At 38.6% G+C, this 12,921-nt stretch overlaps 1 protein-coding gene across 2 annotated transcripts in view; it reads right to left on the bottom strand.

Moving 5' to 3' along the window:
- Positions 1 to 12,921, bottom strand: part of LOC122861356 (guanine nucleotide-binding protein G(i) subunit alpha-2) — a 55,985-nt gene that overhangs the window by 5,168 nt on the left and 37,896 nt on the right. For both annotated transcript variants that reach the window (XM_044165575.1, XM_044165565.1), the window contains exons 2-5: positions 12,741 to 12,783; positions 8,254 to 8,395; positions 5,226 to 5,386; positions 1,813 to 1,941 (exon numbers count right to left, since the gene is read on the bottom strand). In XM_044165575.1, the coding sequence (XP_044021510.1) occupies positions 1,813 to 1,941; positions 5,226 to 5,386; positions 8,254 to 8,395; positions 12,741 to 12,783 (475 nt within the window). The remainder of the gene's footprint in view (positions 1 to 1,812; positions 1,942 to 5,225; positions 5,387 to 8,253; positions 8,396 to 12,740; positions 12,784 to 12,921) is intronic.

Genomic DNA, 12,921 nt, shown 5'->3' with positions numbered 1-12,921 from the left:
TCTCACTCTTGCGGACGGCCCAGCTTTAGGCTGAGTAAGCAGAGCTCATTATAATAGTGACACACTTTAGACTGTTTACCTCAACAGTGCGCTCGTCTCCAGCGCTGCTTACACAAGCTAAATATATCACAGCTGTACAGCCCTGAAGAGGAGCTGTAGGTAAACATAAGCTAGCTGGATTTGGTTTATTTCTTCCAGAAAGAAATCAAATAAATTAAGACATACAGTAAATAGGAGACTCAAATATTACACATGGATACACAGCAGGCACAGAAGCACACACACTTTTTCATTTCCACTGCCTGGAGAAAGCAGATCAAGTCTGACTAAAAGCGTTTTTAGATCTTTGATATTTTACAAACAATTTTCTCTATTGTTTCCAAAGCCTTAGTAGTGACTAAGGTCTCGATCAGATATAAAGTATAATGTGTTTGTGTGTGGTGTGAGGGGTGACTACAATCTTCAGATTTTATTATCTCAGTGAGGAATATGCCATTATCAGAACACATAAACACAATGACATTGACATTGTAAAAACAAGACAACTTCTGAGAAGCATGGCAAAGTGTCATTCAAAGTAATAAACTAAAGGGGTAATAATGAGTTTGCATTCCCTAATACATTTTTTCATTACTAATATGTGTAATCCTGCTGTGATAACCATTCAGTTACTAAAATCCCACACATATGCATATTGTTTGTGTGGGATAGCAAAAAAAAAGTTGTTTGTGTGATTTTACTCATATGTATGATTTGCACTTCACTGAAGGTTTCCCCCTCTTCTTTTTCTGTGTGTGAGCAATATGTATGGAGTCCCCGCTGTAACAGTATGGAGTGGGATGAGCTGTTTGGGTTAAAACTCAAGTTGCTGAAATGAGACGGCAACAAAACAACAACTCCACAAATCGGAAAACAAATGTCTTCCTTTCCGTGAACTTTATTGAGCTTTCCAAAAAGGGGAAACATTGTGCGCTGGCAAACACACAATACTTTTAGTACAAACATAAATGCGTGACTCATAAGCACACACACACACACACACACACACACACACACACACACACACACACACACACACACACACACACACACACACACACACACACACACACACACACACACACACACACACACACACACACACACGAATTTTCCTCAGTTGGCAAAATCCTCAAATGAGGGTCATTATTGTCAAAACACAGTAAAATGCTGTGCTAACAACAGCTAATTTCTGATTGCTTTCACATAAAGTTTCAGGTCTGAGTGCTGTTATCTTCAAATAACACAGTGATGCATTAAGAAACTCTTGGAGATCATAAATGCATTTATAAACATGCTTATTGTGTAAATCCTCACATGCAAAATACTTCAGGCAACCGTCGGAACAATTCAAACTAAAATGTGTTGATAAATTTCAGGTGGTGAGCATAAGCCTACTCAAATAATTGCTGGTCAACTACTGAGCCAAGTCCTGATGGCATCTCACCCTCTCTGATCGGTTTGGTTACGAGATGATGATGTAAAAACAGCCATTAAATATATGTCCTCTTCTGTGAAATAGCACAGCTGCTGCTTTTTATTTCACGGAAGTAGATTAGCAGGGGCGGTTGTTAATGCAGTGAAGGTGGCTCACTTCTGCTGTTAAATACAGCACTTGGTTGGGCCCAGCGAGTGAGTAAATTAGTAAATTAAAATGAAATGTTGTGCTGCATAATATAAAGCGACGTGGTGATGCCACATTTAACCATTTTAACAGTGTTTCACAAAATTAACTTGAGCAGTTGAGAAAAACTTGCAAAAGGGGGCTCTTACTTGAAGTGCAGGTCCTTGAAGGTGAAATGTGTTTCCACAATGCCGGTGGTCTTCACTCGGGTCCGCAGCACATCTTGCTGTGTGGGGATGTAATCTGGCTTGGCTATCCTCTCCAGGTCATTTAGGTAACTGATGGGAACACGGACACAAGAGATATCAAATTAACTGTCCTCAAACCTCTCAGAGAGAAAGGATTGTAAGCTGTTATGTTAAGGTAAGGTGTAAGGGAAGGTTGTTTCAGGTCTGTTCCTTCATACACCCATGAGAAGAACAGAAGTTTTGAACATTTTCCCCCTCACTTAAACATCATGAGTAATAATTTAATGTAATGTACATTATTCTTCAACGCATTTGTGTATAAGATCAGGAAACATTTTCTGAAACTTCATATCTGCTGAAATTCTCAATGCTTTAACAACAGCTCCACTCACAATCCATTCATTGATAATTGGAGCATACAGTATAATGTCCCTGCAAACCAACCATGCTATTGAATACAGAGATTGCAAAGATGTAATCACATACTGCACTATCTCAGCTAAGGAAAAGCATGAACTGCAAGTTATGTTACAGCGACCTCAGTTACAAATTAATGTAACTTGTCACATGTAACAAAGATAAAATTGGTCTAAAATCTTTAGAAAGTCTTTACAAATAATACTCAAAGCTTCCTCTAAAACACCATTTGCAAAGTTCAGCAAAATAGGTGAAGGAAAGGAATAGTTCTGGTAGCTGTAGTGTTTTCTGATTTAATCATCTTCTTAAATCTTTGTCAGCAATCACAAAATCATGTCGTATGGTCAGCAATGTAAGCATTAAATCTTGCCAAAGAACACTGAGATGCTTTTCATATCCACATGCACACGCACAAGCACAAGAGACAGTGACCTTTGTTTATGATAAGAGACATCAAAAAGTGCAGTCAGGGCACGGCACTCAATTCAGTGTTAGAATATTATTATCAATCTCCTATTTTTCTATTTTCTCTTAGCTGGAATGAAGGTATCTGGATAGTTCTGATGCACTTCAATTTGTAGTGACTTTCTGCTTCTTCATATTTTGTATTGTTTTGAATGTACTTAGAAGAAACTGTGTGTGTGTGAGTTTGGGTGTGTGTATGTGTGTGTGTTTAGGTGTGTAGGTGTGTGTGTTTGTGTGTGTGCAAACATGGCCAAATAAAGCAATCTGACTGTTCAGGCTAGCATGCTTCAAGCCTGATAAAAGCACTAAATACAAGACCACAATCAACTTTTACACATATCACACTACCATGGGAGACACAAAAGTATTTTCTGTCAATCTTTCAGCACAATATTGAGCTGCATGAAAAAGAAACTGTTGTATAACAAAGTGTTGGTGCTAGATGTAATCCTATACAAGCCACAGCCTGGGTGTAGATATTAGAGCCTCCGCACCACTACTTCATGCCACGTGTTGACAGTTTAATCATAATCCTGCTCCTCACAGAGGTTTAGGCTGCTTTTGTAGTCCACACGTCAGATATTGTAACACTGCTTGATTTGGCCATTGGGTTTATAAGCCTTGAAGATTAATTCAATTTGGTCAGCTTACACTCTAATAAGAAAAGGTACTCAACTGTAGTGTGACCGAGAATCGTCAAAGGCAAAATAACCATCAGGTTATTAAAAGAGATTTTAAAACCACCTCACCATGTTTATTTTTGTCACTGGAGTAAATTATCAGCAACCTAGTGCGGAGCCATAGTAGATTTGTACAGTCTAAAGCCAGCAAATATTGCTGCACACAGAACAATTATGGTGCAAGAAGAGACCATTACGTTTCAGACAGAGGTGTGAAAGGTTTGTTTCCTGAAACAATGGCAGCTGGATCCATTATTTTCAGAGTGTACAGTACATGTCCCTTTCTATCAAACCAGCGAGAGAGAAGAGTGAGGTCTCAATGTGGGCTGTGTCATCTCTCTCTCTCTCTTTATCTTCCCCATCCTTTCTCTGGCTCTCAGCAGGTGCTCAGACATGGATTATGGTCTAGTGCCAGACTCATTTAGTTTTCTCTTATAGCAACCGACTCTCTCAGCGCTCTACAAAGCCATGATGAAACATCCTACATTGTCCACTCTCCTAGCTAACTAAATGTGAGGCCATGTTAGCAGTATGCTTCCAGGTCCCCTCGGCTTTAACAAGAGCAGTGAAGCAGAGATGGAGAAGTTATGATTATGCTGGCCAACGCAAACAGAGAACAATATCACTCCCCCTGGAAGTTAAATACTGCCATGACTGCAAAGCAATCATTTGTGAAACACTTAACACTCTCCTGACAGTCCAGTGCACAATCTGGAGGTGTCATAGATTATCAAAGGGCTTGTGTATTAAACAGAAATCAGTGCAGTTAATTCCTGCTGCAGCTTGCAGGCAGCTGGTGGTGAACGACGCCAAGGCTCTCTGTTTTCTCTGGATTTCCATTTCAGAGCAGCAGTGCATCCCAGAGGGTCAGAGCGATAAGCACCTCTTACCTCTTACCAGCAGCCTCTCACAATTACCTCATGCTCTCCCTGTTATTATATAGGAACATTATAACAATGTGGCCAACAAATGGAGCACTCAGAGGGTAAATGAGGTAATTAAGACCTGAGGAGAGAGGCCGAGGTTGATGTGCTGTTGCAGATTAGCAACGTGACTGGTCTTAAAGTGAAAGCCACTGTTAAAACAAAACAGTAATGTCTTCACTATTAATAACTGTAGCTGCTCTCTATGGGAGACTTCTCCACAGCCAGTGCTGTGATGCAGAGAAATGTAGTGTGGTGACATAGTAACAATATGAGAAGATATAAAACTGAATCCAGCACAGAGAAAACTTTTAAAACTAAAAAGAGCACGGGTAAAAGAGTAAAACTATACTAAAGAGTGTGGTGTTGGTGTAATAAATACAGAGAAAAGGGGGATGAAAAGTAACAGGGACAAACAAAACGTATTTGGCCAACTTATCACTTTAGAGCAAGTTGTAGTTTATTAAAGACAATCCTAAACTCTAAATGCAGGGTGGAGGATATGATTTTTTTTTTGTATTTATTTATTTATTTATTTTTTTCAGAAACTCGTCACACTTCTGCTCTACCCCTCAAACTATGATAAGGTTTATTATCACAGGAGCAACCAAATTACTCTTGCACAAGAAAATTCTATCAATATAAACTGCAATTTACTGATAGAAGTTGGGATAAGGCAGCTCTATCAATATATCATCATTATTTATTTCTGATATGTGATTATTAGTGAGTTTTGGAGACACTGAAAGTGGTTTTTTTGACATCTCTCACCACATATACCATATTTTCCTCTCTGCACACATCTGCATACTCTGGTCTTTTTTATTTTGAAACACACTGATCCACATAATAGCCTTGATGATATTTTATGGTATATTAAGGCACTCACTAGGCCGCAGAGTCATTGAGCTGGTACTCTCGGGCCCGTGTGAAGCAGCTCTGGACGCCTCCGTCAGCCCACAGTCGCTGGATGACGTTGGACAGGTCTTCTGGCAGGATGCCCTGCTCCTCTGCTGCTCCTGACAGGGCAAACAGTTGGCGGGCATCATCCTGACAAGAAAATACACACCATTAGATTGAGTAGGTCTCTTAAAAAAATAAATTACGTTTATTAACCCTCATTATTTTTCTTCACTAGACAAAGCTGATAAGGGCTTTATTTAGGACTTTCTTTCCACATGGCTAGTATTCTACTTGTCTCTTGCATTTTATTACTACAAAGTGTATGATACTGAGAGTTCAGAATTGTGCTGAAAAGACTGTATATCAAAAATATAATTAAATACTTCATTGATTGTGAATTTATTTTTTATTTCAAGTGTATGATTTTATAACAAATTGTAAGAATCCAGATGAAACTTTTTTGTAGCTTTTGCATACACACATACACTATGTATATGTATATATGTGACAGAGGCTTTCTTGGAATGTAACCAGCAGGTTACATCAGGCTGGGCATTTTCTGCATTAGCATGCCTGGCAAACATAAGTCAGATGTGGTGTGTGGTCGTCAGCCAGCTGCCTTGCCAACATACAACTGTAGCTTGCTGTTGTTGCAGGTATCCAGTGTGTGCTTGTGGTAATTGCTGCTTTAAAAACAACTATCTCAATCTGCTTTACTTAGAAACTGCAGATAAGCGCTACGACCACTGGAAACTGCTGTGAAACTGTTATGTAATTTGAAGTTCCTGCAGCCCTCTGCACTCCATACAAGTCCATTGTGACATGTATTATAACTAACTCTAAGGAGATTTACAATCTGATTGGTCAAGGAAGCATAAGAGAGAAGTGAAGAAACAGAGAAGTAAACCAAAGAGTGAGGAATAGTATGACCAGAAATTATGTATCATTGGCCTGATTGGCCCGGGGCCATCACACAGTCATCTACCATCAAACTTGGTACTGTACACTTTACACTGTAATAAATCCATCTATTAAGGTGCAGTGGTCTGGAAAAACAGATGCATCATCAGTAAATTAATATTTACAGTATTTGCTTGCCTTTATTACCCAGAGATACCTGTAATACGTGAGCAGGGAGGCGTTCACCTAAATTCAACAGCTGAACTTTGTTTTACCTCTCTACAATCTCTTGGTCCCATACTAACATTTCTTTTTTTAACTGTTGTTTCTGGTGCTCAATGTCTTGCTCAAGAACAGTTTAAGAATGTGGATTTTTGTTGTTGGATACAACTAAACCTGTGGATAAAGTTTCTTTTAGGGGGAATGTTATGCACACACATTCCACACTTTTCAGTGTTTAAACTATTTAAGCTAACTTCGTAAGGTATAGCCAGAGATAGTCTAGAAAAGTGAAGAGGCTCAATTCAACTCGTTTAGAATTAAAATAGTCTTGTGATACAGTCATGAAAATGTCAGCAACTTCTGATGTGAAATCAGTTGACAGTGGGTCATGGAAGAAATGATACACGTTTGGTAAAAATACATGACATATCTAGAGTGCACGGCATTGGCAGAGGTATGCACTGTATCAACTACTATTTGGTTACCGATAGTTTGCAGCAACTGTCATGTTTGGCAAACAAACATCAGAGGCAAACATGTTCAGTCACACGCTGATTTCGGAATATTGCTGAATGCCACCTGCATTCCTTCAGGCTGTGAGACAAATATTGTCTTTTTAATTGAAATCTGCAAAATGTTCCAGGATACTCAAAGCTCTCTGTAGGCCATTGAAGTGGGGGAAGGTGCAACTCAAATAAACTCATTCACGAAACACTGTAATCTGTCCAGCAGAACTTGTCAGGGAGAGCTAGCTACCTTGGCAGAGCCAATCCTGAGATATACCAGGCAGTCAAAAAGCTCTTTCCACATAAAACCATGTTAATCCAACTCCTCTGGAAAGAAGGTCACCCGGGAGAGTGACATTTGGGAAGAACACAAGTATCAAAACTGTACAGAGACTGCAAAATAAGAATTATAAGGGTTACAAAAAAATCAGAATTTAACTGCCTGCATTGTAGAATGCATGTTTTAGTAACATGTTACCAAGCATAATAATTTTGTCCACAACACATGATACACTGCAGCTTTATTACTTATTGCAATTCAGCAAGATTGAGAGTCTGAGGATCATGTAGTTCAGATTTCCTTATGTAGTATTTACACACACTTAGAAACAAGTTAACTGAAAGAGAAACATACAAGATGAATTGAAGTATGTGGCATTAAGTCAAATTATTTGTCTTTTAAAATGTACTTTGATGTAAGAGTTGACAGATTGCTTCATCTATTATATGAATCACATTTGTGAGACAGTGGGTCCATAGTAAAAGCAATGTAATTTTCTCCTATCATTAGTAATGCCTGAATTTTATCTCTGATCTATTATCACCCTGTGTGGTGCCTTGCTGAAAGGCAGTTCTTTACCGTTTCCTTTAACAGCACAGATCCAAGTAGAAACTGTCACACTGCACTCAGGAAGAATTCTTGGGCTGCATAATTTCTGCTGCCTCAAATCCTCAAGGCTAGATATGGGTGGTTAGGATGGAGGCAGAGTGGAGGCTTTGGTGGTGATTAGTAGAGATGATATCACTGAGCCGAGTGCAGCTGTATTACACTACACTTAAACAGGTCTTGTTACTACCTTCAACAGCTTTCCATTATTAAACAACAGGTTTCAAGTTGCATGGGAACAATATGGCACTTGTCAAGTTATGTCTGTTTTTAAATGCATCTGTATTAGTTTGTATTGTAAAACAAAAACAGGCACATTTCACTTGGTTGGAGACGCTGTCTTTTGACTTCTGCAATGGCTTATGTTAACAGCAGCACAATCTTCTTTCTACAACAATGCTGCCATCTTTGCTGAATTTCACTTATGTCTTGCTGCTGCAGAGGGTGACGAGACGACATGTAAACAGTTACAAATTTCAGTGTCAACTTCAGATACCTACCGCTCTAGTAGGTTCCTCATAGTCGATCTTAAGGTTGGCCATGGCTTTGATGATGGCCATAATGGACTGGATTGTGTTGCTGTAGACAACTGCTCTGTACTGCTTGCACTCATCTTCTGAGTATCCATCCTCATGGATAATCCTGAAAACAGAGACCAGGGGGAGGGATGGGAAGAGCAGCACTAGTGTGTCATTTAAAGAAATCACAACGTGACAATAAAACATAATACTGACGTTACTACTACACATTACATACAAGGGAGTAAAATATTGATTTCTGACATGATTATAGTGTTAGTGCCTTCAAAATAAGAACTTTTTGTGGTTGAAGAACCTCTGACTTCATTGTGTCCCTTCTGAAACCAAACCTACACCCTTTGTAGAGAAGATACAACTGATATGTGCTTTGCTTGTTTATAGTTTGGGCACAGCTGCTAATGTCAAAGAATGACTGTCCTGCTCAATATTTCGTCTTACTGTGTAAATGTTGTCCATTATTTGTACCAATAAACCTGATCTAAGATTATATATTTAATTGATATGTCATTAAATCCATCAAAGATGTCCTGCGTGTATGTGATGACAAATCACAACACTGCTGGGCTGCGGTACTGGGAGAATTCAGCCGTTTTTGTATCTCTCAGCTACAGGCACTAAAACAAATATTTACTTGCTTTTGGAGCTGTGGAAAGAGACGGAGAGAAAGAGGCATGTGGTTGAAAAAGCATGGGGCTGAGACACAAGCTGCTGGGCTGGAAACCAAACAGAACCATCTCCCCTGGCCTGTCACAGCCCAGAGACCAGAGTCACACAGCCAGGATGCTCATTGATTCTGTGATGCACTGAATGGGACCTCATTAAAATGCAAGTGAGCCCATGGTGAAACACTGAGTCACAGCCAAGATGACTGAAAGCCCACAGTGTTTCCCCCTCATCCAAACAACACTTTTAATCATTTCATAAAATAATTTTTGATTGACTTAATTGTGATGCACTTTGCAAACTTTGTTTTAGAAAACACAATTTAAATAGTTATTTTTATAGTAATCTTAAACATTAGCCTAGCAAATGTGGATAAGGTAGAGCTGGACACAAAGTGTCACCTAGCTATCTGTATTTGAGAATATCAGCAAATCGTGCTTTCTGCACCTGAACACCTCGTTTAAATGCAGATATGACTTATCTGAATGTATGTAGAGTATCTAGAAAACATTTAACTGTGACCTTGATTGGCATCTATAACTACAGAAGGAAGCACTCACAGAGCTCATACCTCCCCAATCCTTTCAATTTTATTCTAATAATAGAAAATAGAGTTTGTAATCTGAATCCAGATCTGCATCAAAATACAGCAACACACATCCTATCCACACCTAAAACAAATTATTTCTTTATTGGTCTAACTTTCCATCAGATTTGACTGAGTACTTAGAGATAGCCTGAATAACTGATATAACTAAATCAGACAAACTGAACTGAAAACTTGGCAATGGTAATTATATTGTATGGACATTGTGAGCTGCTTCTTTCTCATTTAAATATTTAATTACGTCTGTGTTAAAAATAACTTGCACGTCAAGTGTCAACCAGGGGTACATTTTCAATAGAACTCTAAAACTGGATTAAATTTAAATCCAATCATCAATGCTGTCATATCCTGTGACTGTCACATTTTTGCAAGCAGAATTATCCTTTTTTTGTCACAACATGCAAGTCTAGTGTCAACCGGAGGAAATCTTTCAGATTTTTTCTTAAGAATTTCAAAACTAGATTAAATTAAACCCCATCATTAGTTTTACAGTTTCCTGTGAGCAAGCATAATCATCCTTTTGTCAGAATTAAGAATAGGAAAATTCCACACATAGTATCTCTGAAATCTATTATTTGTCCATCTTACAAAAAAAAGATGTTCACACAACTCTGAAGGGTTACATTTGAGTGAGTTATTTGTTCTCTATTTTTTGATAGCTGAAAGAATTCACTCCTACTCCTCTATGAGCAAAGAGAAAACAGTGGTGGTGTGCTCTTTTCACTTCACTGTCAGCTAAAGGGCTCGATAGCATGAGACATTTTGACATGTCCTAGCAGAAAAACTACAGGTCTAAAAACATCAATAACTGCTGCATACCAATAAGCCTAACAAGTTCCAGGGATCTGGTATTGTGTATGAGTCATTAATGTCCTAAAATTAGTCTATATAGGTGGGTTCATGTGACCTCAGTGAGTGGATTAAAATCCTAAAATGAACACAGAGAAATAATACTTGTTTTTGTATCTGTGTATCTACATATGTATGTGGGGGAGTGGATGTGTGCTTTTGTTAATGACATATCAAAAGCAAAAGCATCAAGCATGTAGGTGTTCATTGATGTGCACATGTGAGAGAGGATTTTAAAGGAACAGTGTATCTGAGAGATTTATGAAATTGCTTCAGTCAATGCAGCAGCACAGAACAGGAACACTAGGAACTTTCATTCATACGCATCAGCTGTGGAAACGCGCATTTCGCACAATCTTCTCAACCCTTGTTTTAAGGAAACCAGCGGCTCCAGCAAATGCATGGCCAAATCCTTGCCTTAAATCTATTCAGAATCAAATCTTGGTGTATATACTTGAGTATGAAATATGACGTTTCAAGAACAGCCTCCAAGTTTTTCTAGTTTTTTAATCTAAAGCAAAAAGTGACAGTCCAGAGGGGTGGATTAGTCCAATCAGGTGTAGGAAAAGTTCATGCTGATGTTTTAGTGTAGAGGAACACTTTCAATATGATGTCTGTCCTTAGCAAATGCTTACTAAGCCTTCTCAGATTAAAGTCAGCACAGCAATAATGGTAGGCTTTCTTTGCTTGGCTAATTCTGGATTGCACACACGCTAAAACAGGACTGGAAGCATTTCACTGAATTAGATGTAACAAACAGGTAACAAGATGGAGCCTGGTACCTGTTGCGGTCCATGTGTAGCACAGGAGAGTGCAGTACAGATGTCAAAAGATATCTGTATTCTGCGCAGTGACTGGACTCCCCAATCGATTTGGTCAATCACGTAATTGTTTCTCTCCTCCATACGGCTGGTGATAAATGTTAATGATGCATTGCCTGTTAATGGCCTATTTCAAGCCTGTTGGCTCTGAGCAAAGGAGTGCAAAGCTAGCTAGAAGATTGCATTTATCAGAGGGGGGACATCCCTGTATACGATATCAGCTGCAGTGCAGAGGAAGATTCAGCTTGCCTGTGTGTGTGTGTGTGTGTGTGTGTGTGTGTGTGTGTGTGTGTGTGTGTGTGTGAGTGTGAGTGTGACAGAGCAGAAAAGTATTTTTCCTAATAGGAACTATACTGGAAGACTTCATTTGGCATCTGCTTTACTTTGATTTAAAGCAGATGCCATTTGAATAAAAAGAATCATATTTTGAAAATGAAATTAGTCTTTTATAGATCTCAGACATGTACTCTACATTAGACCTTTCTCTTGTGCCATCACATCCTATAGGCTGTATGTTGATTTGATTGGACCTAGTGCATTAAGTCAGATACTAGGATCCCACAATGGTCATGTTTCCATACAAATGTAGCACAAATTTTAACCAAAAAAATCAGCAAAAAAGCTAATTAATGTGAATTTCCATCCACTAACGCACAATTTTAAGAACAACATTAAAATTACACAACGTTACAAAAATGTAAGGAGTATTTTCTAATATTACTATCGATCAAAACAAACCTGAGGAGTTATTAATACATTAACCTAATTCTACAATGGTATCATCGGAACAAACCATACTGTGCCAAGGTGCATAAAAAAATAGATTACCATTAAACCCGTAATTCAGCTAAATCATATATCGGTTATGACATTATTAATTTACATCTTATATTTAAAAACAGTTTTCAAAAGGCCTAAATGACTCCTGAACCAACGGTTGCTGAGCAATAACGTTATGTGCAGAAGAAAAGGCACATCAAGATGACTTAAGTAAAAGAGTGCCAGTCAAAACTCAAGCGAATGAAAACAATTTGGAAAACATGATAGAAATATGGCATGTATTAATATTTATGTATTAATTTGAGGAAGGTTACAGTCTCCTCATCGCTCCACACAGATCTGATGTGTGATCTGCCGCAAATTGTAGCTGGTGTTTCCATTCAGGTGGATGGAAACGCACTTTATGAAACATGATGATTCATCGGAACATGGAAAGCAACGAGATCCTGGTATTATGTTGTGCAAACACTACATAGAAAGGACCAGGGCTGAGATTCAAACTCAAAATATTTTGTTGTGAGGCAACATTTGTACTGCACAATTGCTTCAATATTCACAAATTAATGTGCTGCTATAAATCTTCAGTTTAAGTTTATGTAGCACATACTGATCCTCAAATAAATGTTGGAAAACCATATATATTTAAATATTCCTAATACATGTACTTGTGCTGTATTCATTTGTCAGAGATGGTGGGAGGAAAAGCAAAACAATGAGCAGTCACTCACTTCATCTGCTTCACAATGGTGCTCTTCCCCGACTCTCCAGCACCTGCAGAGAGAACAAAAACAGGCAGAGGTTAAAAATACACTCCTGTTAGCTGAGAAATGTAAACAGGCAGCCAGTGAGGCCGTCTCACATCTGGACCCTTGTCTTCCTCCCCTCCCTTTACCTCCCAGCCTTGGCTTC

The sequence above is a fragment of the Siniperca chuatsi genome, linkage group LG2, assembly GCF_020085105.1.
Source record: "Siniperca chuatsi isolate FFG_IHB_CAS linkage group LG2, ASM2008510v1, whole genome shotgun sequence".
Taxonomy (NCBI): domain Eukaryota; kingdom Metazoa; phylum Chordata; class Actinopteri; order Centrarchiformes; family Sinipercidae; genus Siniperca; species Siniperca chuatsi.
Note: the sequence above shows the minus strand (reverse complement) of the source record. Positions and strands in the feature narration are given on the sequence as shown.